Source organism: Lathamus discolor, chromosome 2 (genome assembly GCF_037157495.1).
Source record: "Lathamus discolor isolate bLatDis1 chromosome 2, bLatDis1.hap1, whole genome shotgun sequence".
Taxonomy (NCBI): domain Eukaryota; kingdom Metazoa; phylum Chordata; class Aves; order Psittaciformes; family Psittacidae; genus Lathamus; species Lathamus discolor.
This window is the reverse complement of record NC_088885.1, coordinates 73,577,830-73,601,850: the sequence shown is the minus strand read 5'-3', so window position 1 is coordinate 73,601,850 and position 24,021 is coordinate 73,577,830. Positions and strand designations below refer to the sequence as shown.

The following is a 24,021-nucleotide window of genomic DNA, read 5'->3' as shown; positions in this document are numbered from 1 at the left end:
CATCAGTCCTACAGCACATACACCTAAGCCATTGCTACAGGTAACAGATAGAAAGGAAGTACACTACTATTTCAAGCTTCACATAGCAGGCTAAATGGAATTTAAAGTTTCTTCATAGAAAAACAGGAAGAGGACTGAGACAACAGTAATAAAATCAGAGCCATCCAACCTATATTTCAGTTAATATTCAGTGTATTATGAACAAGGTGCATCTAGCACATTCAAAGCTATCTACAGACACACTAACTTTATTCTGGGAAAGGGTATCATTAATTAGTTGAAACCCTGAGATACCTTAGGAAACTTCCATACATTCAAAGCAGTCTAGAAACTAACAAGTACTGGGAGAGAGAGAAGAGGGGAAAAAGAAAAGACCCAAAACCCACTGTGCTTGAGCATTTACCTTTGCCTTCACGATGAGGGAGTTGAACTGCAAGTTCAGCCTTCAGCAGTGACTGAAGAGGCCATGAGATCTGGGTCCTTAGGCATGATGAAAGATACCTTCAGAATGGTGGGGTTTTTAGGTTTGGTTTGGGGTTTTTTGTTTTAACTGCTCCAATGCCAGAATTACCCTCATAGCAGAGCTGGTGTCAAACCAGAAATTCAGTGTGTTATCTGTGGGAATTTAAATGGGGCTTCCCCCCCCCCAAAAAAATATAAGCTTTTAATATCCCTCTCCACCCCCCAAGAATCATCATCTGCCACTTAGATCAGCTTCCTCTGACAAACCACTTCTGACAGCCTTGAGTCTTAACTGTCAGTAAATCAGCTAAGTTTCACAGATAATTAAACCCTAAAGCAGTGTGCTATGGTAAAGAAGGCATTTTTAAAGAATAAAAAGTTTGGATTCATCACATACCCAGTGTCACAATGATGGGCCAGCAACAAGCGAGAGCGCAACATGCAACAGACTCTTGTGGGACTACTACCAAGAGATGCTTTTGCTGCAGATCCTTGAACTCACATGGAAGAACTTTGTGAAGACAGGGAAGTCTCAAGTAGTCTTGAGACTTGAGTGTGCAGGAGAGAAAAAACAAGTAATCTAAGTACCCAAATGAGTTAGTCTTGTACTCTTACTATACCTGCAGGGATACAAACAGTGACTAGAAGCCTTCGAGATGCTATTATTGATTTCAAGAAATATGCAAGCAGATCAGCTGTTAACATTTAATTTTATTTATAAAAAAATTGTGTAACGTATTAAATACAAACATTTGGAAAAAGCAATCAAGGCTTCGCTAAGATGCCCAGGAAGACAGAGAATCAAGAAGTTTACCAGGTTTAGAGTTCTTAGACCAGCTGAATTAATTACTGTATTTTTTCACTGACTTCTTTACAGGCAGTGGCCACTACAGCAACCAGTGTCTGTTTTAAAAAACAGAGATATGATTTGCCAAATCTTCCTACTCAACCACAAAAAGGAAGCAACTCTTTCCAGGTTAAAAATCAGGGTAATAAATACTAATGCATTTAACCTGTTACCTACATCCTATAACACTAAACATTTGCTTATAATCACACGTGGATATCAAGTTTAGCCCCCCAAAAATTCACTTTTACATTTAAAACCTGGATATCCAATAAGGTGTTATAAACTTTATACATTTTCCAGTGAACATGAAAATGAGAACAGTGTTTTAAAGTACAGAAACAAAACAATGTATCATCTACACGACAAAGGCCAACTACTAAGAGGTGGATGGGGTCTAGTCATGTTCAGATAGCTGGAAATGTCCTACAAGCTGCCACTGAAAGACTAGTTGGAAGACAAATCATGTCATGTTCTCAGTTTGTGTTAGCTCCTCTCCCTTTCTAACAGTCTAAAGTGGGAACTGTAGCTACTCTCCTTTCTGCACCTTGTGCTAATAAAGGTGTGAACTATCATTTTGCTCTGTACGGACAAACCAGATTCAAGCTTTCTTAGACTGTTCTTGCTCTTTTACCACTCTTAAATGCAGTATGCAGTACATAAACCACTGAACAGTAAGCAAGAGAGTACAAAACAGACCTCTTCTCTCTTTTGAGAAGAGAGGAGCACTTCCACTTACTGACAATATGGCACTCCCTCCATCCTCCTTCCTTTACCCTGTATCAGCTTTCAAGCTGCAGCATAATACACACTGATGTGGCTATATGGCCCTAAAAGCCAAATTCAGCTCTAAAAAAATTATGTTTCTGAGACTGATTCTTTGGGAATAACCAAGCTATTTTCAAAAATCTGGTACAGAATAATCAGACACACAAACGTTAACAGGTGTCTCCCATTCTACCTTGCATTTGTCACAACAGAAAAAAGAATTGCCAACCTACCAGCACTCACAAAGCTTACTACTGCAAGGACAAGAGTGCCACAAGTGTTATGGAATACACAGTGTTGTCAGTCAGCTACAGAATGGACTGACTAGATACCTGCAAGAGCACAAGCAGAATGCTTCTGGCAAAGCTGCCCTTTGGGGACAGGCTGAAGTTGCACTACATGTCCTATTATGAGTAGAGGGTTGAACAAGTGGACCAGAATCCTGAACACATGTCAGACCCTGTTACCGAGCAAAGTCATTTCCAATTACTACATCAGCCCTCAGAGCACAGAGGTGATTGCCAACATGGGCACTGCTGTGCTGGAATTCCTGAACAAACAATTATTTGGAGATCAACATTTTCAAGAGCAAAAGGCTACTCTTAACAGGGGCACTGCTGTGCTGGAATTCCTGAACAAACAATTATTTGGAGATCAACATTTTCAAGAGCAAAAGGCTACTCTTAACAGGCAAACAGAGCAGTTGCTGGATATACTAAGTAGGTACTCATTCATTTAACTACAAGCTTGAAAACAAAGTCAATTCCAGCACCTTTCCAAATGTAATAGCATCTCTTACTGCAACACAGACATGATTATCCTGCTCTTGTGTTCAGTACACTTAGAGCACTTAGTGCAATGAAAACCCTGATGCAGGCCTTAGACTCACATGAAACATGGTCAGGCCAGTTCCATCCCATTTCGGTTTTTTTCCCTTTTTGACAATTATTGAGATGCAAGATCCATATTTCACAAGCCATAACATTTTTTGGAACATACTTGGCAACAGATATTTAACAGCCAGAGCTTATTTGACCCCAACAGCCTTGCTCCCACCCAAAGAATTCACTGCCACGCGAAGCAAGCAGGAAATCACATGAAGACGAATCTCCTGAAGGGATGGGAGGTCAAAATATGAAGAACTTGAAAGAGGCTACAGTCTATTTAGCGTGCCGACTGCTTCTTGCTCAGTGCATAGGTTTTAGCGTGATATACACCACATTTAAACAAATGAGGGGTTTGGTTTGGTTTGGTTTTTCTATCCCGGCTGTTTGGGAAGTACTCTTATTTTCTGAAATCTTCAAAAAAAACAGGCCTTCCAGCCTCTGAGTCAAAGACAAGAAATCACTCTCTGGCCATCAGTGCCACCCCCCGTTACACCATCAGAAGTCAATATGCTGTCCAGCATCCCTGGTGACATATTTGAAATTACAGTCTTAGAATACACTTGAGTCAGGCAATGGCTCCATTCCAGAAACACACTATGTTGCCAAGAGCAGAGTATGGCCCCCAGTTTTAACCTAGTTTAACACATTTTACAAATGCATTCCTACAAATCTGATCACAGAAAAATATATAGTGGTTTTAAAATGGCAGAAAGCTGAATTCAAACAACTCAATTTTTAAACCAGTGAGAAATATGGGCAGTTTTGAAAGAAAACAATAAACTCCTCAAATACAGACATTAGTGGAATACACATGCACACTCACACTCTTGCACACACATGTACCCACTTACTTCACTCAGTGTCAGATTAAGATCACACAAGGCAATTTTCAAGGTTGCATTTACAACCACAATGACAAGAACAGCATTTTTGAGGTAGCTGAAGTCAAAGAGCAAACCACAGCACAAGCAAAGAAAAACAGGTGCTCGTGCTCACACCGAGCCCACTCTTTGGAGACACGTTATCATGTGCGCAGGGGCATGTGTTGAAGAGGCACGTGTTCCACAGGGAATGAAGTTCAGCAGCACTGGAGACCGGATAAACTATTCTCCAGAGAAGCTTATGTTGGGAGACAAGATGCTCAATCAAGGGACTACGGCTTAAATCACTGCACATCAGCTGAGCTGTGGTAAGTCTCAGTGCTCTTGGTCTGTGGCAGTTCTACCAACAACTCTGTCTCACGTGCACTGAAGCAAGTACAACTGTGGCAGTTGAAGGTGTTATTAGTCAGAGCTGTCTGTCCCACTTCTCTCCTAGATGCTACTGTTGCAGAAAGGTACATGTACCCATATCTCACCTACTCCAATTTGCAGCCTAACATTCAAGTTCAAGCCCACCTCCACAGTATTACTTGTCAATGGACTGTGAACTGGAACAGCAGAGACAGACTTGAGTTGTCCAGGTGCAATAATATCTTTGCCACATTAATAGTGCAGAGACATCAAACTGTCACAGCCTGAATCACCAGACTTCATCTCTCAGAGCCCTTTGCTACCCTCCAACAAAAGGAGTTGAGCTAACCTCACAGCAAATGCCAGGCAATGTGGGCCTAAGGCGATAGATACTAGCTGTGGCTGGCTGACTGGCTCAGCCACAGTAACTGGATCATGTCCCTGGGCATACAGAGAGCTTGATCCTGCCCATATTATAAAACTGTGTGAAACACACTCATACACACACACATAATGCAGTATTTTCATCAAGAAGCTTTTGACAAATCAGTTGTTTGCAGGATTACTGCTGAGAGTCCTGAAGATGGGATGGAAATTATGGCAAGATGTTTTTCAAAGGCAGAAAGAAAAGAAAAGAAAATCAACCCTCTACAATTAGGTCTCTGTTGTGTAGTTACTGTATGAGAGAGACTGCACAGATGAGAAGTTGTTATTCCACTGTCTTCCTCCAGTACTCTGCTGCAACTCTGCCTGCTCTTTATATTTAGTCAGAAGATTTTTGGCTTCTTGCAGATCCTGAGAAGAGTTTTCCCCGTATTCTTCTTTCAGCCACTGCCTGAACTGCAGAAATTGAACATACATATACAATATGATGAGACAATAACATGAGACTGAAGAAGCAATTCTCCCTCCTGTCCTACAGAATTGACAGCCTTTAAGAACACAAGTAGTTTAAAGAAAAGCTCTGCAAATATTGCATGTCCTTCAACACCACCACAGAATACTCTGGCATAGGAACACACATTTGAAATCACTGAGATCCCTTATATCCCCTAAAAATGATACACATCCACAACAGCTTGGCTGACTGGAGAAATACAGAGTAAGGAACGCCTATTAGGCAAGGACATACGGATTTAAAAGCACCCTCCTCCTGTTGCATATACAATCAGATGAATTAGCATGGAAGCTAATACAGGAGCTTTAAAAGCTACAGAATAGTACTCTATATTACTGACATAAATGACTGAGTATGGTTCACGGTAACAGAAGTACCAGGTCCAGTTGAAGGTCAGCCCAGCTCTGTATCCTGGTACGAGTAGTCAGATTTAAATATTGAAGAAAGAATCAGGTAATGGCAGGGCAATAATGCTGTGACCTTTTTCCTAACCATTTCCTCAGCTTCCAGCAATTTTCAGCTCAGGTACTTTCAGAGGCTGAGGCAGTATTCTCTGTGTTTGATAGCAACAAATCAATTTTTCTGCCATGAGATCACTTTTTGAATCCACAAATTTTTAACATAAGGTATCTGGATGCCAACAAGTTCCATACATACATATTGTATAAAACCCCCTCCCCTTTTCCTTGATTGAGACCTGCCAATTAGTAGCTCCATCTCACATTACAGGGAAGAGTGGAAATCACACCTGTTCACTTTCTCTATTCCACTCAAATTTTTAGGCCTTTATTATAATCCTTCTCTGTAATTTTTTTGCCAGTTGATGAATTTTAGTCCACTAACAATCTTGTTGCTCTTCTCTGCAGGAGCAGCAAGTAGACAGAGACCCCAACCACTTTGTTCCAGTGGGGACAATATTCTTTTCTGAAGCCTTAGCTTTCATAGCCTTGTTCTGTTTGGGGCTTATGGACAGTTTTGTCCATAGAGATAATTTACACTGGGAGACAAGAACTCAGTATACTTACTCCCTCCCATCTCTAAATGATCGTAATATCCTGAGTCAAACCTGAAGCCTCAGACTACCACATGGAAGTTTGGAATTGGTCCAAACCATGTTGTGACCTTAGTGACTGAATCCCTTCCTGTAAGACTGATATCTAGAGGACCCCATTCCAGAAACCTCACCGGATACCACCCTGTAGTGGCACAGCAAAACACTCATGAAATCAGAAAAAAGTTCACACCCATGGCAGATGGCATTATTCCACTGAAATCAGGTATGTAAACAGACACCTGCTAAGGATGTGGTTGCTGTTAAAAGACAGTAGGAAACTACAGCCCAGCCAGTGACTACAGGTGGATATTGCTTTTTGCAATCTACTGCCTCCCCCTCAGTAAAAAACGGCAGAATGTGTCGTCCATGGTGGATGAAAAAAAAAAATACCAACAAACCAGAAGAGACGTTACTGTCTTTATCAGGCTATTTGCATATAGCCTTAATTGTCATTGCTGTTAGCCCAGACCAATTAGAGCAGAAATGACTGTAAGGGAGGAAGGAGACAAGCCTGGAAAGTCCCCTCTGACTTTTGTCTCTTAAAAATCAGTTACTCTACCATTTACACCAGTCCCAAACGATCCAGGAAACATTCAGTTAAATATTAACAAAAACACACGAATATTTACAGTTGCCAACTGCATCATGCAAAACAAATGTAATTTCTAAACTCTGAGCTCTCTGCGGCAGAATGACAGGCATGGAATTAAAAATGAAAACAACAACCTTCGCTCATGTATTTTGCCTTCCGATTTTGGTTTGCCTCTGTTGATTTTTAATAAGCATGATAGGCATAGAAGCCCAGAGAACAGCAACATGCTGAGCAATGGAAAACAGAGGACGGCAGAGTAGGTTCTTAACATAAGTGGAAGTTACAGATCACCCACAGGGAGCAGGTCTTTTGCGTGGGATGCGCTTTTTAAGGGTAAGAAACTAATTTTTGTATTATGAAAACCACTGTCTCATCAGACTCTGTCACTCAGTCTTACTGTTCCCTCAATTCCCCTAGTCCTACAAAGCCTTCCAAGGCTAAGAAAAAAAAAAAAAGGGTCATGTTTGAGACTGTTTTACACATCAGAAAATTTATAAAGTCTCAGGCACAGAAGTTGGGAAGAACATGACAAGTACATCATAATGAAAATCTAGTTTAACTCCTGGATAGTAAAGATTTCTGATTATGATTTATTTCCTGCTTACTATTCCAAATAAATGTGTTAAGGGGAAACCCACTATTTCCATGCAACTGGTACTTACAGATTGGCCTTTCTGCTGCTTTCTGAGCAACTCATTTTTACTTCTCTCAAGGTGTCAGTCTTGTATTATCTTAGCACACACGCAGCAATCACTGCATTGAGAGCACAACTGGGCAGGAGGTGTTTAGATGTTGTGCTTCATCTCTTCTCTCATCTAGCATTCCCTGACACCTTCAGTTCTACGTGCACCTCCTCAGTGGAGCAGGCTTGGCCAAGAAGCCACTCTCTCAAAGCAAAAACAGGGAGTCAGATAAGCCACCCAGACCACAAAATAATGGGAAGTAGCCTATGATCTGACTTGGGGGTTTTGTTTCACAGGTCATTTGTTTGCAGTTCATTTACCTGATCAACATCATGTTTTTCAAAGTCCTGCAGCTGCCTCTGGAAGCCCATGTTAGGATTGGCACACGATCTTGCTGCGCGAACAACCGACAGTGCATCTTCCCAACCAAAGTCTGTAATGGTCATGATGTAGGCAACCACTAATGTCACACTCCTGGAGACGCCTGCAAGGCTGCATGAAAAAGGTGGTGTAATATATTGAAGTAGTGCTGTACTTCATCTATCACAGTTAAAAACATCACTTCCCAACGTCACAGCAGACTGCTGTGCTGCTTGCCATAAAGAAGAAATATTGCAATGTTTGACTTGAAAGGAGAAAAAAAATTCTTTTCAGAGGAATTTTTTTTAACAACTCTGAAGTCAGCAAAATAGCTGTTACAGAAACTACTTAAATTGGAATTATGGCAATCACATTTAGAAACAGTGATTAAAATAATGAGAAATAAATAGTATGTCTCTAGTCAATGCATCACAAGTCAAATCAATCCTACAACAAGGTTTGATAAGAAGAGAAGCTCAAGAATAATTTCTTGGGCTCCTTTTATCTCCAGGCAGCTGCCCACCCAAGTGATTCAAAAGTCTTAGCATGAGGCTTTAACAGCATTTGTAAATCTTCTAGGCCACTTCCAATAAAGGGGGTGTCTCTGTCCAAAAGGATTTTGCTATAAAATGGAGGTGAACACTAACTAGTTAAAATGATGAACATTCCAAATCAAGCTAAAGAAACCTTTAAGAAGTGGTATACGTACCAATGAACTAGACAGCCTTCACCTCTAAGCCGGCACTCATGGATAAATTTGATGCTCTCTCTGAAATGCCTTGCCCTGAAAACAGAAGCAGAATAAAGAAAGTGCTCCATTTAGTAAAATCACTACTTAGAAAGAGAGAAATGTATCCGAAAGCATACTGAATGCTGTTTCTAGAATTCTGAACTGAATACAGGTCTTACAAAGTAAAAGTTAATGCCTGCAAATGAAACTCAAAACTCGCTGGCATAGTTACTCTCCACTGTACCTGAAGAAACTGGTAATCTTAGGCAATACGATGTGATAAACACTACCACTTTATTCTGATGACTGTCAAGTCTGTATTTCAGAGTTTTATTCCTCTTTAAACTAGTAACTTGATATTGCATGTCTTTAGGAATGCCAAGCGCAAGGTCCTACACCTGGGTCGGAGCAATCCCAGGCACAGCTACAGGCTGGGCAAAGAAGAGATTCAGAGCAGCCCTGTGGAGAAGGACTTGGGGGTGCTGGTCGATAAGAAAATGAACATGAGCCGGCTTCAGTGTGCGCTCGCAGCCCAGAAAGCCAACCGTATCCTGGACTGCATCAAAAGGAGCGTGACCAGCAGGTAGAAGGAGGTGATCCTGCCCCTCTACTCTGCTCTCAGACCTCACGTGGAGTATTGTGTGCAGTTCTGGTGTCCTCAACATTAAAAGGACATGGAACTGTTGGAACAAGCCCAGAGGAGGGCCATGAGGATGATCAGGGGACTGGAGCACCTCCCGTATGAAGACAGGCTGAGGAAGTTGGGGCTGCTCAGCCTGGAGAAGAGAAGGCTGCGTGGAGACCTCATAGCAGCCTTCCAGTATCTGAAGGGGGGCTATAGGGATGCTGGGGAGGGACTCTTCACTAGGGACTGTAGTGATAGGACAAGGGGTAACGGGTTAAAACTTAAACAGGGGAAGTTTAGATTGGATATAAGGAGGAAGTTCTCTACTGTAAGGGTGGTGAGGCACTGGAATGGGTTGCACAGGGAAGTTGTGAATGCTCCATCCCTTGCAGTGTTCGAGGCCAGGTTGGACAGAGCCTTGTGTGGCATGCTTTAGTGTGAGGTGTCCCTGGCCATGGCAGGGGGGTTGGAACTAGATGATCTTAAGGTTCTTTCCAACCCTAACTATTCTATAATTCTATGGTTCTATGAATGCTCAGGTGTCAGATGAAACTCAGCATGACTACATGAACAGTTCTCAAGGTATACTGTCTCCCAAAGCATCCACTACCCACTACCCAAACTTACACTTAACTTTGACTTCACCTTCTCCTTCAAACCATGTATTAGGACACATCTAAGTGTTATTACTTTCTTTGCAACATGAAATCTCTCCCTTTTGTCCCTGCTATGAAAAACTACTCAATTCAAGCCCTGTCTTCTTCAGCTTCTTCCAGTCTTCTCACCTCAGACTGCAGTACCCCTCTGCCTGCCCTTACTCAGGGTGTCAGCCAACCCCTGCCTATAGCCTACCTCTTTTTTTTTAAGCAGTGGAGGAGGGAATGTGGAGAAGCTAAAGACTCAGTTTATAAACCTTAAGGTTTTTACTCTTATTATCTGTTACTTATTATGCCTCTTCATTATAAGTGGGGCAACTCCAAGGGTAAGGAAGTGGGCGGCTGTTATTACCTCAGTAAATCTGCAGCACCACCTCTTAGCATCCCAGTCCCAACTGGTTCACCCTGCCTCTGCCTTTCAGACTGGAAAGCCTTTGGGGCAGCCTGCAATTAATCACGGGTACAAGCAGCACCTCCTGTTCAAAAGAACTGGAGTTCACTGTAGTCTTTGAGTGCTCCCGCAGTTTAAGCTTGCAAGCAGTAGCAATCTGTGCGACACAGAGGAAAGAGCTTCTTAAGGGGTAATCAATACCAGGCTTATTGGCAAGGACGAACCTGAAAGCACACTGCATTCAACACCCATGAAACGCAACGTCCTGTATTCAAGATGTTTCCCCTCTCAGGGTGAATATTATACCACAAAAGAAAAAAAACCTCAGCCCAGCACCAGCAGCCACACAAAAATCAGGAATACCCACATAAAGGGAAGCTTCCCTTCCTGCCCAACAGTGCAGCTGCTGATACTATAAAAACTCAAGACCTGGAGGAGGACAACAGTGATGCAATAGAGCGACAGTGCCTGTGGAACTTGCAAAGGCAATAATGTCTAAACTTGAACATCCAAAGCAGAAGGATCCCAAAGGCCAGGACTCCCTCTCCAAAGCAGCTCTTACATCACTGGATACAATATGGAAAACACAGTTGGAAAAGACCTAAGTAAATTCTTTGGAAAATCTCAAGGCACAGTGCAATCCCAAGCTTTAGGACAACTTGTCAACTCGGGATTTTGTTGTTCAAGAAACCAACTGAGCATGTAAGACAGACTAATCTGCATTTCTACTCAGCCAGCCACTCCACGTATTTTCACTGGCTAAGTTCTAACAAATCATGGCACTCAGATCTGTGTGGGGGGCACAAGAAGCTTCACACAAACAAACTCAAAGGACAAACAACACATTGGGCTGTGTGTCCAAGAGGCGCTGCTATTGCACAGTGAAGGAGCTCTTATCTAAGACTGAATGGATTCAGTCAAATGAAACTTGGCTAGGGACAACATCCTAATCTTCTCATACATCCATCCTTTCTCTTTCTAGAAAATCTGGCCAACAGCATAGCTCCAAGCACCAGTGAATGCATTTCTATGGTCTAGCGCAAGTTTTGGTTAAACACTTCAATGCTTTGGCTTGAAAAATACCTGCGAATGAGGTACACCTTTTGCAAGGTACTAAATATAACTAGTAGTAAACTAGCTATAAAAATTTAGTACCTTTGCAAGGTACTAAATATAGCTAGTAGTAAACTCCATTCACTCAGCTTTATTCACCTTCCTTATTGGTGAAACACTGCCAAGTGTGTTTCGCGTATTCATGAAAAAGAGAAGAGAAATAGCCAAGCTCAGAATAAGCACTGCTCTGCAGAACCACAGCCCCTCCTCATTTTGAGTCAGAGAGTAAGAGACATGTATTCCTCCACACCCCTATGGTATCAGGGTCTCTGCTGCCTCCAGGAGACACAGTTACCTACACTCATTTTCAAAGTTATGGTACAAACCATATTTACACGAAAACTAAGATTAAGGACCAGTCATCTGCGTGGCAAGTGCCAGACACAAAGAAGAATGGCGTCTTACACTAACCGCAAAACAGTTGATTATCATCTGTAACAGGAAAGCCCTTGACAAATGTGTTGATTTGCAGCCTATTTGTTGGCCTGAACAGTTACTTCAAGACAATTTATTACATGATATCTGGCTTTTACATCTCCAAGCTTAAAGATGGGTCCTGAACTGCATCATCTTCACAGTGGGAAAATACCACAGGAAGAACCACCAGCGGATTGCCCCTACCAGCACATTGTAAAAGTTATCTAAACTTACACATTAGCATGCTGGATAATCCAAAACTAGGCTGAAGGCAGCTATGATACCAGATCTGCATGTTCTTTTGTTGCTAGTCAGCCTTCTATGAATGTTATAAAGGTGAAAAAGAAAGCATCTAAATCAGATAGAAAGAAGCATCTTTCCTTTGGCAATGTAAATGCAACAAAGACCCACCTAAATTTTTCTTCATAGGTTATCTGGCTTCTATATTATCACCACTAACAGCCTGACCATTGGAAGTTAGTCCCTTAGAAATATGTAGGCTAAGACAATTAGCTGGAACAGGACAGGAAGGGAAGATTTCATTTCTATAGAATTAATGTTTTAGCAACAGGTTCTAATAGGAGATGACATATCTGGAAAAGTCAAAGGCCCAAGGTAAATTTCTCAGTTCTGGGAAAACAATCATTTATGCATAGGAAGCAGACGGAGTCTCAAAAGCAACTGCTTGATTCCTAGGCTTGGTATCAGCGGAACATGCAAGCAGAAGCAAGACACTTTGGAGACACTTTAGTGAACCACCACATGTTAGCAGGGGAATCCCTGCTGTATTTCCCTGGCAATTCATGCCTCTGAGGAAGGGAACTCCACTAAACAAACTTAATAGGAGTAAACGTGCATTACACATATAAGAAACCAGAAGTTCCCATCACAAAAATGAGCTGAAGTGAATTAAGAGCTCACAATCCCAAAATTCAGCAGGTAAAGGCTTCCTGCTGGACCTTACCAACCTGCCAGCAGCTGCAAGTTGCAGTAAAGCTTCTGACAAACTTGCTATTGGGAGAGATAGTGTCATGATTTAAGCCCAGCTGGTAACTCAGAGTAAGACAGCAATGTGTATCTGGTCAGTTGTGCCTGTGAACCATTGCTGAGAAAACACAAGGACCTGCAATTCAGCATCCCTCTTTTGAAAGAAGAGGGTAGATACACAAAGATATTGCAGAGGGACCAATTCCCTCTTCTGTTCCTCAGCTATCCCTCCCTCCACAGGGGAGTACAGTTAACTGCTCCCAAATAAGATTGTGTCAAATCCTTGCAGACTGAACAAAGACAACTTCCTCTTGCTTTCAGAAAACTGCATGTGCAAAGCAAGCAACATTGCTATTTGTGAGCACTGTGATCTGGTTTTACTTCGAGATCTGAACTGTGCAAAGCAAAAAAGAAAAATCAGTTACTCATCAAGTTTTATTTTAAGTGATAAAAATGTATCAGTATTAGAAGTAATGATGTTTGCTTGCAACCACCTGATACTAAAGCAAGTATTTTAGATGCCTGCAGCATAACAGAAACAACACTCATGCAAATATTGTATCTTCTTACTGAAGCTTTGAGAGCTTTGGCACTGTGCCAGACAGCTCAAGCGCTGGAGGTGGTTTTTTCAATATAGCTCCTTGATATTTAACAGTGAGGGAAGGGCTGAATTGTACACTGATTAATGCTCATCACAAATGCCATTCTATTTCCATTCCCAAATGATCCAGATCTCTATTAACAAAGGGAACAGATTTTCAAAACATTTTCAGAAATGCTACAGACCTACAGAGTACCAGCAGACAATGAGTATTCCCCTCTCATATTCTTTTTCCTTCCCAAAATAATCTTTTACATTTATTTTTATTTATTTTAAGTATGCCCAGTTGTCCATGACAATGGCAGTTGGTCATCTGCCTTCTCATTACAGACCTGTCCTGAAATTTAGGGGTTTGGAGTGTTTTCTGTTATGGGTTGGGAGTGTGTGTCTTTTGGTTTGCTTTGTTGGTTGGTTGGTCTTTTTTTTTTTCCTTTCATGACAGAAATACAGAATGAAAAGGCAAATCACCACACATCTAATGCCATGCTGGAATCTTTCTAGGGTATGATACACACATACTCTAAAAATATCCCCTGAAAGCATAAGCCGGAATATTGATGTGATGCGAGAAAAAAGGAGTGCTGCATTTCCTTCCGTACCTACCAGGCCTCTTTCAAATACTTGTTTCTCTACAAAACTTGGTAGCAGGAAGTGGCTGTAACCCCCCTCACCTCTCTCCAGCATAAACAGTGAACTCTAGAAGAAAGAGCTGGTCACCATTCAAGTTCTCTTACAAAACCTGTTTTGATTTCTCTCTGGAATCAAAACTTCCTATGCTCAATGATTCAAAACATTAAAACCAAGGGTAAGTCCACGAGTGTTTCATGAATGTTAGCAGAGGTGAGAGAGAAAGGCTGGGATGCCCTAGTTGCAGTACATATATCCTCAAGGCAAGAGTCACTGCAGGGCAGAAACTCTGCGGTGCCAGCCTACCACCAAGAGCAGCGGGGCCTTCTGAGGTAGGTTCAAAAAGTCCAGAGCAGATAGTTGCAGGGGTAGTTAGCACACTGGACTCTATCTTGAAGGCTGACTGTAAGGAACTTATTTCAACCCTTGAAGCACCAGGTTTCATACCTCCTTCAAATATTTTCTTTTTGTTAATGGCTGGAGGTAGCACAAAGAACAGCCAAGCAAAAAGGTTTACAGAAACAATGGCTAGAATAAACTGAGACTAAATCAGGAGCAGACTCACTAAGAAATTCCTGAAGTTTAAGGCCAAAACCAAAGAGTGTTTACAAACTGATCCTCCTACAAACCCTGACACACAAAAAGCAGGGTCTGAACCAATGTGGCTGGGATAAAGTGCCACTGTGTTTTCTTAACAGATTAAAAACCCCATTTGTGTAATACTTGTGAGAGATCAGAATCAGATCTGAAAGACTGTAAGACAGGCATCACAGTACTGAGGGATTTCTGGGGTTTTGCAATTTATTTTTAAAGAAAACTTACAAGTTCTGTGAGGGCGAGTCAGCAGCAGGAATGCAGAGATACTTCATTCCCTGTGTAAAGAAGCAAAAAGGAACGAGAATAAAACATCCAAGTTAAATACATTTATCTACCACCGTGCAAGTCCTGCTCTACACTGGTGCAGTTTTATTGACTTTGAGGAAGGCATACCATTATTCAGACAAGCAGACATCATCTCCATGCAGCCAAATTTTAGTTTTAAAACTCTTTTCACATCTGCTTTGTTGCTAAGACACCAACATAGCTTAGTCATGCTTATCCCAACACCCAATAATACAGCTTCTTAAAATAGAAGCATCTTTAGTAGAGGCATAAACCTCTTTTTTATAATCTCATTCTTCTTCAATTTCTAGTAAAACTCAATTGCACCTTCTCCTGCCCTTCATTTTCTCTGAACCTCAAATTCTACAACCTCAAATTGTGATAGCAAATTTCTTCTGATTCCATGAAATCATTTTTCTTTACCTCATTGATAAACCAAACAAAATGCATTTCAGAGAAGAAACATGTCTGTAGCATGGGTTTTGTATTTTGTTTTGGGGAAACTTCAAGCAGGACAACTGTAAAACTCACACTTCTTCCACAAACTTAGCCTTAGTTTCTTAGCTATCATGAAAAGTTACACGATCAAGTAAGAAGTCAGATAACCATTTCTGATGCATTAAAAATATTACTGGTTATATTTAAAACAACACTATAATCACGCACTACTGTTTTGCATTGTCAACGCTTGTTTTAACTGTCATTTTATTTTAAAGCGTGTTTTACCCCATAACTGTTAAGAACACTTCTGAAAGTATATTTAGCTAGCTTCTTAAATAGGACTTTCAAGAATATAGGTTGCAGCTCAGACACAAAAAAAATAAATCATTCACTGGGAGTCTTTTAACTTGTTGCAGATGCAATATGAATTTTTCAGATTTACTTTTAAAGATCACGATTCATAGCAAAATATCCACCATAAAACACACCTTAGTTTATCTTTCTGTAACAATGCAAACCCCTGTAATAATCCTGCATGTTCAACACACAGGGAAAGTTATACATTTATCTGTAAGAGATCCTTTGCCAACAAGGTGGAACACAACATGCACCTACCCAGCATTTCATTTGCCAGCTGGGGTGAGGACAGTGTTTCATTGCTCAACTGTTATGGCATCTTCCCCAACACCACCTTTGCTGTCTCAGAAATCTCTATTTCCTCTATACACACTCTGTTACTTCACTTGTCATCTTACACCAAAGAGCAATCCCTTTTCTAAAATGTCCAGACCCCTCGCATCATGATACACCATCATGCTAATCCTCTGCAAGATGCAAGAACTTCACCACTGTGTCAGAAAGGACACGGTGAAACCTCACCCCCAAGACACTATACATGGTAGAGCCATCTTCTCAACAAAGCAGAACCCCTTCAGCCAGCATCTTCTCCACAGCCACACAGACCTGAGAGCCTGCCCTGTCCTCACCAGGCTTTATCAGACTCTCATTCTGACAGGCCATCCCCAGCATGCCACAACTGGAGGAGAGTTACTTGTCTATAGCCTTCTGGTTTGGGGAAGGCAGAGTCAGAGGGGAACACTCTGCAGACAGTGCTAAGCATGGAGATGGAGGCATGGCAATGCCTTACAACAGAGAAGGCCAACACCAAGGCGGTGACAGCACATGGCATTTTGCATGAGAGCTGCATGGCAAAATGCAGCTGAGGGGAGAGAGATTAAGAATGAAGTCAGTTTGTAAACCAAAACAGCCCGCTGCTGGAGGCAATGACACCAACAAGTACAGTCCCTCCTGCCTTGCATCAGAAGGGATGCCTGCTGTGGGAAACCAGAATGGCTCCACAACCATAAGCTGACCCACAGCAGCCCACACAAATACATTCATTTCAAAAGACAATGCAGCAGTAATACATATATTGATAGGCTGCTGAACCAAAGATGATAATTATATTGTGACAGATTAATAATGTTAATAAGCCTTTTGTATGACACATCTGAGAGGTCTGCCTCAGACAGTATCACTTCAAGTAAGTCGCTCCAGTAGAATGACGGCCTGAAAGTAAATTTACATGCTATTCTTTCCCCCACACCTCTAGACAACGCCATGTCACTAACTCTACACCACCAAGGACAGAAACAGAAAGATAATTGAAGGTAGGAGACGGGTTAACTCCAGAGCACACTATATGCCAGAAGGTTCTCTCCTCCAGCATGCACTGAAGCAAGTTGTTCCACAGATTTCAGAAGCTGTGGCACATGCTGAGTGCTTTTCACAAGCTGAGTGCAGAGGGGCTTTCAGATCATGCTCACTTTAAAAGCAGAAGTAGCACCAGCACAAGTTTAAGACCCACAATGTTCTTTTTTTGTCATGGCTGACTAGTTCCCACTACCGCAAGCAAGCATGAAACTAGCCTATGAGAGACCGCACATGGTACTGAATGGCTCATCCAGAGCCCGATCCTGGAAGGCTTCAGCACTTACAACTTCCAGTGAAGCCCACACCACACTTCTCCTTACTTTGTTCAGAGATGTTCAGCATCAGGCTATTAGCTTTACTGATATAGCTTTGGAGACAGGCAAAGGTTAAAGTTACTGGAATTTGGTATTTTGACCAACGCATGTCACTTGCATGGTGTTTTTGGAAAGCTGTGGTGATGGACTCCTCCCTGTGAGGAAATAATCACACACTCAACTCAGAAATAGTTATAGGTGGGATTTCAAAAGTACTGTGCGGTGACCTAACCTGACTCCCACAAAAATCAACAGCGAAACTTTCGGTGACTTCGACCCAAAAACACTTTGGCCAGAGTTGGTAACTCCTGAGGATCCCACCCTACCATCAAGTTTTGCTTCTCTTGGTTGAAGTAATAATAACAGAATCAAATAGCATTCATTAAAACTGAATACCTGAAATACAACGAAACAAGATTTAGCAGGTATTCATAAATGAGACTTCGGATTTTCTGTGTTGATTACTGGAATTAGCTTTTCCTCACATACAATGGATAGACTTTATTTTTCAAATATATTGGCAATAGGAAGACACGTAATCACTGAACCCCACTGTCTGTGCCTGTTGCTTTGCTTTGTTTTGTTGTTTGGTTGTGATTTTTTTAACTACCCAGGATCACAATGTTATTTGTATATTTGTGCCCCAAGACACTGCTGTCCTTCCTGTGCACATACACTGCAGATAACATCTAAGAACTGTCCCAAAGGGACCTTTCAAAGCAGAACAGTTTATGCCAACCAAACAAGTAAATACCTACAACATTTTAGATGGGGTAATAGCACATAAGAGAGACATGTCACTTTTTTATTACCTAGCAGTTTGTTTGCCATTCTGAAACTGCAAAATATAAGATGTAAGAAGGCAATGATCATTGAAACAGCAACTAAAACAGAGTAAGCCAAATCAAGAGACTGTTGAAGAGTCAAGCAGACCAGCTCCTATTGAAAATTTCAACAGGCCCCAAATCAGTACCCAGTCTGCAGTTTCCTTAAACTTGAATCATGTTGCAGACGCAGTATCCCAAGTTGAACCAAAATAGCATATTAAGAACAAAGGGAAAACAAATAGAAATTATATGTCAATCATACGGAAGTCTTTATTTTATTTATTTATTTTAAAATTAACTCTATTTTGTTCCCTAGTAATGACAATTCACTGAAAATTATTCAGTTGAGGAAGGACAGAACAACTCAAAATAGGCATTGTACCACTTTACCTACACACACTAAATTAGGTGCCACAGAATAGGCTACTTATCCCAAAATGTGATAATTGTTCAAAGCAAAAAGCTAGAAATTATAAAAACTGAGGAAATAATTTTAAATCCTACATGAAGTAATACATCCACTTTATTTACTGAATACTTCTGCCAATATGCTGTTATTCAAACATTTCTTCAGCTGACAGCTGTGGCAGTCCTGTCTTACCTCTCCAAACAAGTTTTTCTCCAGATTACTCATTAAAAAAAGAAAAAAATAAATAGAATTTATGTATGTTCTAAGGTAAAACAGTCCGTACATGTGGAATGTGTTCAAACCCAAGCTTCTAGGTCAATGAGATGCTGAACAAAGCTTTCTTCTGCTCATTTCAATTCACTACTTCTTCACACTTGTTACTGTTGCTCACTTTCCTTTCTCCATCAACCACCTTCACCACCAAACACCCCTACCCTCAACACACACACTTCTCTAACCTTTTTTGTTATTATTCACATGATGACCCTAATCAATGCCCTCATCAAATAAAAGCAGCACCCCCATTTCTTTTGGTGTATTTAATGTATTAAAATTGCCCCCTCAAAACAAATCAGTAAAATAACATATAATTTACTTTGCTGAGTTTTTTGTTTCAGCAGAGTAACCACCAAAACTAGATTTCTGTCTCTCTTAGGCCCTGAAACTAAGTGCCACAGTTAAACCGATACAGTGAGAGCTAACAGAACTAGAGCAAGTATTCTGATTTCAGGACTGTCAAAGTTGAAACAAGCGAGAGTTAAGTATAATTTGTAAAACTCACTGTTATCTGAGAAACAGCAACAACACTTGCACAATTTCATCACAGATCCTAGAACTAAGTCAGTTCTGCTGCAGTAAATACGAATATAAAAACAAAAAAAAAATTAGGTGCACAGATATATGCAGAGGTTTTACGCTACGGTTAATAATCATGGAATTACAGTTCAGATTACTTTATACGAATGATTTTAGAGGTCAATCTGCTAAGATGGGAAACTGAGCAGTTAACTTGTATTTGGAAAACTCAGTAAGAGTATAGAACACCACCTTCATTATCATTAGCTTTAAAAAAAAAAGAGATAATTAAATCTTTGTTATTAAATCCAGTATTCCAGGAAGTGTTCAGGAAAAGTCCAGTTTAAGAAAGGCTCTGTTTCTATTCTACTTACCTATAATCTATTTTTAAAACTCCAGCTTCATTTTAACTAAACATTAAAAAACGGGTTTGCTTTTTTTTTTGTTTTTAGTAGAACCCACAGAATTTAGCAGTAGCAAAATGACACATCTAGAAGTGCTACATGTCAGATAATGGGTCAGTGACTGAGAATAGGATCTCTAAAGAACACAAACGAATTTAATTGCATGATACCAAGAATTTCAACTCCCCACAGGATAAGGTGCAAAGACAAATGCAGCACCTATAAGGATGTTTGCTCCTTTGTAATGATCAAAGATGTTCTGAAATCATTCAGAATTATGTTCAGTTTGATTACACATTAAATCACACTAACAGGGTTTATTTGTGAAAGAAAACTGTCAGCAATTTTCATATAAAACTGAGTAGTCAGGCAAAACAGTATGCATGAGAGTAAGAGGAAGGACTAAAAATGCTACTGAGTATTTCATGTTTAGTGGGTTTTCTACGTAATTTTTCTTTTTTACAGATGTTCTTCAGAACACTGTCCCCGCCACTGCTATATATACAGTATTTCTGAGGTTTTAGTTGGCACTAACTAAATCTAGTTGGAAACCTGAATCTAGAACTTCAAATGTTAAAAGGTGAGGAAAGGGGGAAAAAACCTCAAATTACAAAATTTCTGTTCTCCGGGGGCAGGGGGTTGAAAAAAAGAAGTCTAAAAAAGAGCAGGATTGTATTTTTGGCATTAAACCTCTCTATTTAAATTTATGTAAAGATACCATTGACGACTTCCAAGAAATTTTTTTTAAACCTAAACCCATAAACTTACATTTGTGAACCCAGATGCAAATAGCAAACCTCCAGCACCTGGCAAGTTCTTTCAGGTTAGTCAAAAACCATGTGTTAATTTGAGTCGTCACATCAACAGATGAGGGCAGGAGGACTTATATTTGTATTGGGGCATTTCAGCAAAAAAGCTAAAGTGGGAAACAGCCAGCACAAAGCTTCCTTAAACCAAACCAACAGGAGTTAATCAAGGGGTTTGTCCAGTAATGCACCAAACCGAACCTGCTAAACTGAAAACCGTTCAACCGTTTGTTTGTCCTTTCAGTTACTTTCTGTAGCAATCACCATTGGTGCTGATTTTATTAATGACTCATAGAAAATACGTTTGTGTTTCAGCCAGAAACAACCACCAATTGACTTTAGCAAACAACACACACAGGTTTAGTTTTGAAAAATATAAAGGAAATTGAAATTACATGAAGATTATGAACAGGAGAAAGTGGGATGCTTCTGCAATAGAATTTATACAGTCTCAGTTTGTGTTATATTGAATAATGCAATAGTTTTTACAAGTCATGGGGTTTCTTTGCAATGTTTGTTCATGGGTTTTTTAGAAAGTAGACTTAGTGACACTTTTCAAAAGTCTGTATCATTAAGGCTGGAATGTGCCAATCAAAAGCACATCCTATTAAAGCACTCCTTCACCATCTCTCCTCTCTATCCCCCTTCTAAAACTGTAAGGGGGAAATGCTGAAGAGTTAAGGATTTTCCTTTACTTGCAAAAAGGGCTGAACTTACTATTTCTAATTCTAACCCTGAATTCCAATTCTATCCTGGCTCATCTGAAGCACAGTGGGAGAAGAGACTAATGAGTTTATCCTAAATTGTGGTTTATCTTCTTTAGAACTCACCAAGAATATTTACAGGACTACATACTTCACCTTAGAGGAAGGACCTTGTTAGCCTGCTCTGAGTAAATGGTGTATTCAAGCTCCCAGGCACGTCAGGGCACATCTAACATCTGAGCACTACCTATCGCACTTGGTGCCTGAACCCCCAAGGGGATCTGAGTACTGCAGTAAAACAGTATATCCCACCTGCCTTTCATTCCAGGGAATGATGGAACATGATCCCTACACCTCTGGAATATGCTGACATTACAGGCATGGGTTAACACACTCTCCACACCATCTCCTCTGCACAGAGTGAGTCAAGAGCATTTACTCTGTTCTGGTCAGCCCTGTATCCAAGCTCTGAGAAGCATCAGGCATTTACTGGTCTAAACATGTCTTGTGCAAACACCTCATCACTGAAAGCTTGATACAGTCCTCACCCTCTTCTCCTTGCCATCTGCCACTATTGGAACGTACTTCCCTGACACAGCTAGTGTGTGCTGAGTAATTCAAACAGTGAACCAATTTAGTGCATCACCTCAGCAGCCTCTGCCCAGGGTACCTCATGATGAATGCTCAGCCCAACACACTTCAAAACCCACCTTGTGGAAGTCTCTTGGAGGCTTCTTAGTGGGCTATCAATGTAATTTTTGAAAAATTAGTTAGAGCTCCCAACTTCCCAAGCAGAGCCAATGCCAGACAGGGCATCACTTTAAACTCGAGAGAATAGTTTGGTGCCACTACACCTGAAAGAAAAATGGTAGCTATTTTGCTCAGCATGGTCTTCTGAAACATCTCATGAGGGGAAACCCTTACCATGAAAAGGCAGTGAAACATCATAGAAGAAAGTTAAGGTTTTAATTAGAAAAAGTGCTTGTATGCTCCCTCTTGATTGCAGCACAAAGGCTGAAAACTGACAGCTTCCAACACTGGTGATATAAGAGCTTAGTGCTATAGATGGAAATGCAGCAGCCTGACTTGACTAAATTATTAATTTGCAGAGCTGATCTTTATACAACAGTAATGACCTTGCAATATGATATTAGCAACTCTGATTTTGAAGACTGTCTTGCCATCCCCCTTTTAAATAGTTCCCATCAGTCTTCGGGCTTGATACCAAAGACAGCAGAGCCTGTGCAGTGCACATGTTACCCAGCCATATCCAGCAGGGACTTCTCTCATCATGTCATGAAGATGCAATTTTCATATATGAATGGCCTCCCACAGCTCAAGACTACTTTATGCTATCCAGCATCATAACATGGTTTTAATAGACTGGTGGTTCTCACTTGCTGCGCAGCATCTGTCCAGAATTAGCATGTGTTTTTTTGTTTTGGTGTTTTGTTTTTGGAGGGTTTTTCTGTTTGTTTGTTTTTGAGGGGGGTTTTGTTTGTTTGTTTTGTTTAAGTAGGGCTGATTGGTTTCCCAAAATTTTCCCTATTTAGTTATTTTGTGTTGAGCAGTGACATGCTTTTGAGTCCAGACAAATGCTTTCTGGTGCCTGTGCGACGATATTCTGTCAGGTTACAGAACTACAGAAGAAAGCACTAAGACAGCTTTCAGCACTTCCAGAGTTACCAGCCGAAGGAGCTGGGGACACAACACAGGATGTTTTTCTTTTGTTTTAGTACAGGGTAATCCTGTTATACACACACCTAAAAAATGAAGTCAATCCAGAATGTGCAACCAGAAAGAAAAATTTCCACAAACCAGTGATGGAAAGAAAGAATTAGAAAACTAAGAGGACGTGAAGTTATTCCCTTCAAAGCTTCAGTAAAAGCTCCCCCATAGTAAACCTCATCACCTAAGTGCTAACAGCAGATATGAGAGCTTTCTATAGCAAACCCCAAAATACCTGCAAAAATGCTATCTACAAACTATGCTTAGCAGATTACTTGCAGTGTGCCAGACCTACCAGTTCAATTCCTCTAGAAGAACTTGGTTTGCTTTCCTTCTTTAAAAACCTGCACAGGTATAGTGTAAAGCTCATTGGTAAACATGCCAGACTATCATGCTCAGCTAAAACTGCATTAAAATTTACAACATCCAGCCAGGCTTAAAAAAGATACAAAACAAAATTCCAGATCTTAATGCAAGCATGAATGCATTACTCACAGCCTGCAGACTGTGACCATTTGATCTTAGAAACACTTCCCAGTTTTGGGTAAGTGTTCAGTCATTCAGCTCTTCACTGTCCTCCGAAGTTCTGGATGTACCAGCCAGCCACACACTTCTTTTGTAATTCATGAACTTAAACCAGCACTTCGCTCTTGTGATTTCCCCAGCTGCAACTTTCCCATTCTTAGCACCTTGTAAAACAAGCATATCACAGCATTTAGCAGAGATAAAACTGGTGCGAATAAGTTATACAGCTTCTCTATAGCATCCTTATTTTTCTACAACTTCTACTCCTCACACTTACTAGTTCTGTTCCAGCCACAGCATCTTTCTGTTGCCTGTATTCTATTAATGCATTTCACTGTTTACTCAAGGAGTATGAAAGATTGTTCTGAAAGACCATCAGAGATTATTTTTTTAGCTGTGCTCTTCCCTTTCAGTTCAGCTTCTTGGATACTGAGTACCTGAAACCCTACTTCTACTCTGATTAAAAATGTAACATTTGCAAGAAAAAAATTATCTAAAATTCTTTATAAAATGAGCTGGCCTGTGAAGTTCTTTTATTTCCAA

At 40.7% G+C, this 24,021-nt stretch overlaps 1 protein-coding gene across 6 annotated transcripts in view; it reads right to left on the bottom strand.

The window, feature by feature from the left end:
• Window positions 1-2,687: 2,687 nt before the first annotated feature.
• DUSP22 (dual specificity phosphatase 22) overlaps window positions 2,688-24,021 on the bottom strand; it is a 42,785-nt gene continuing 21,451 nt past the window's right edge. For 5 of the 6 annotated variants that reach the window (XM_065667458.1, XM_065667460.1, XM_065667459.1 and 2 more), the window contains 4 exons: window positions 14,753-14,802; window positions 8,493-8,567; window positions 7,744-7,915; window positions 2,688-5,036 (listed from right to left, as the gene is read on the bottom strand). In XM_065667458.1, the coding sequence (XP_065523530.1) occupies window positions 4,851-5,036; window positions 7,744-7,915; window positions 8,493-8,567; window positions 14,753-14,802 (483 nt within the window). In that variant the 3' untranslated portion in view covers window positions 2,688-4,850. Of the gene's footprint in view, window positions 5,037-7,743; window positions 7,916-8,492; window positions 8,568-14,752; window positions 14,803-23,448; window positions 23,469-24,021 lie in introns of those variants that run through there. The other variant, XM_065667462.1, reaches the window with a different exon arrangement.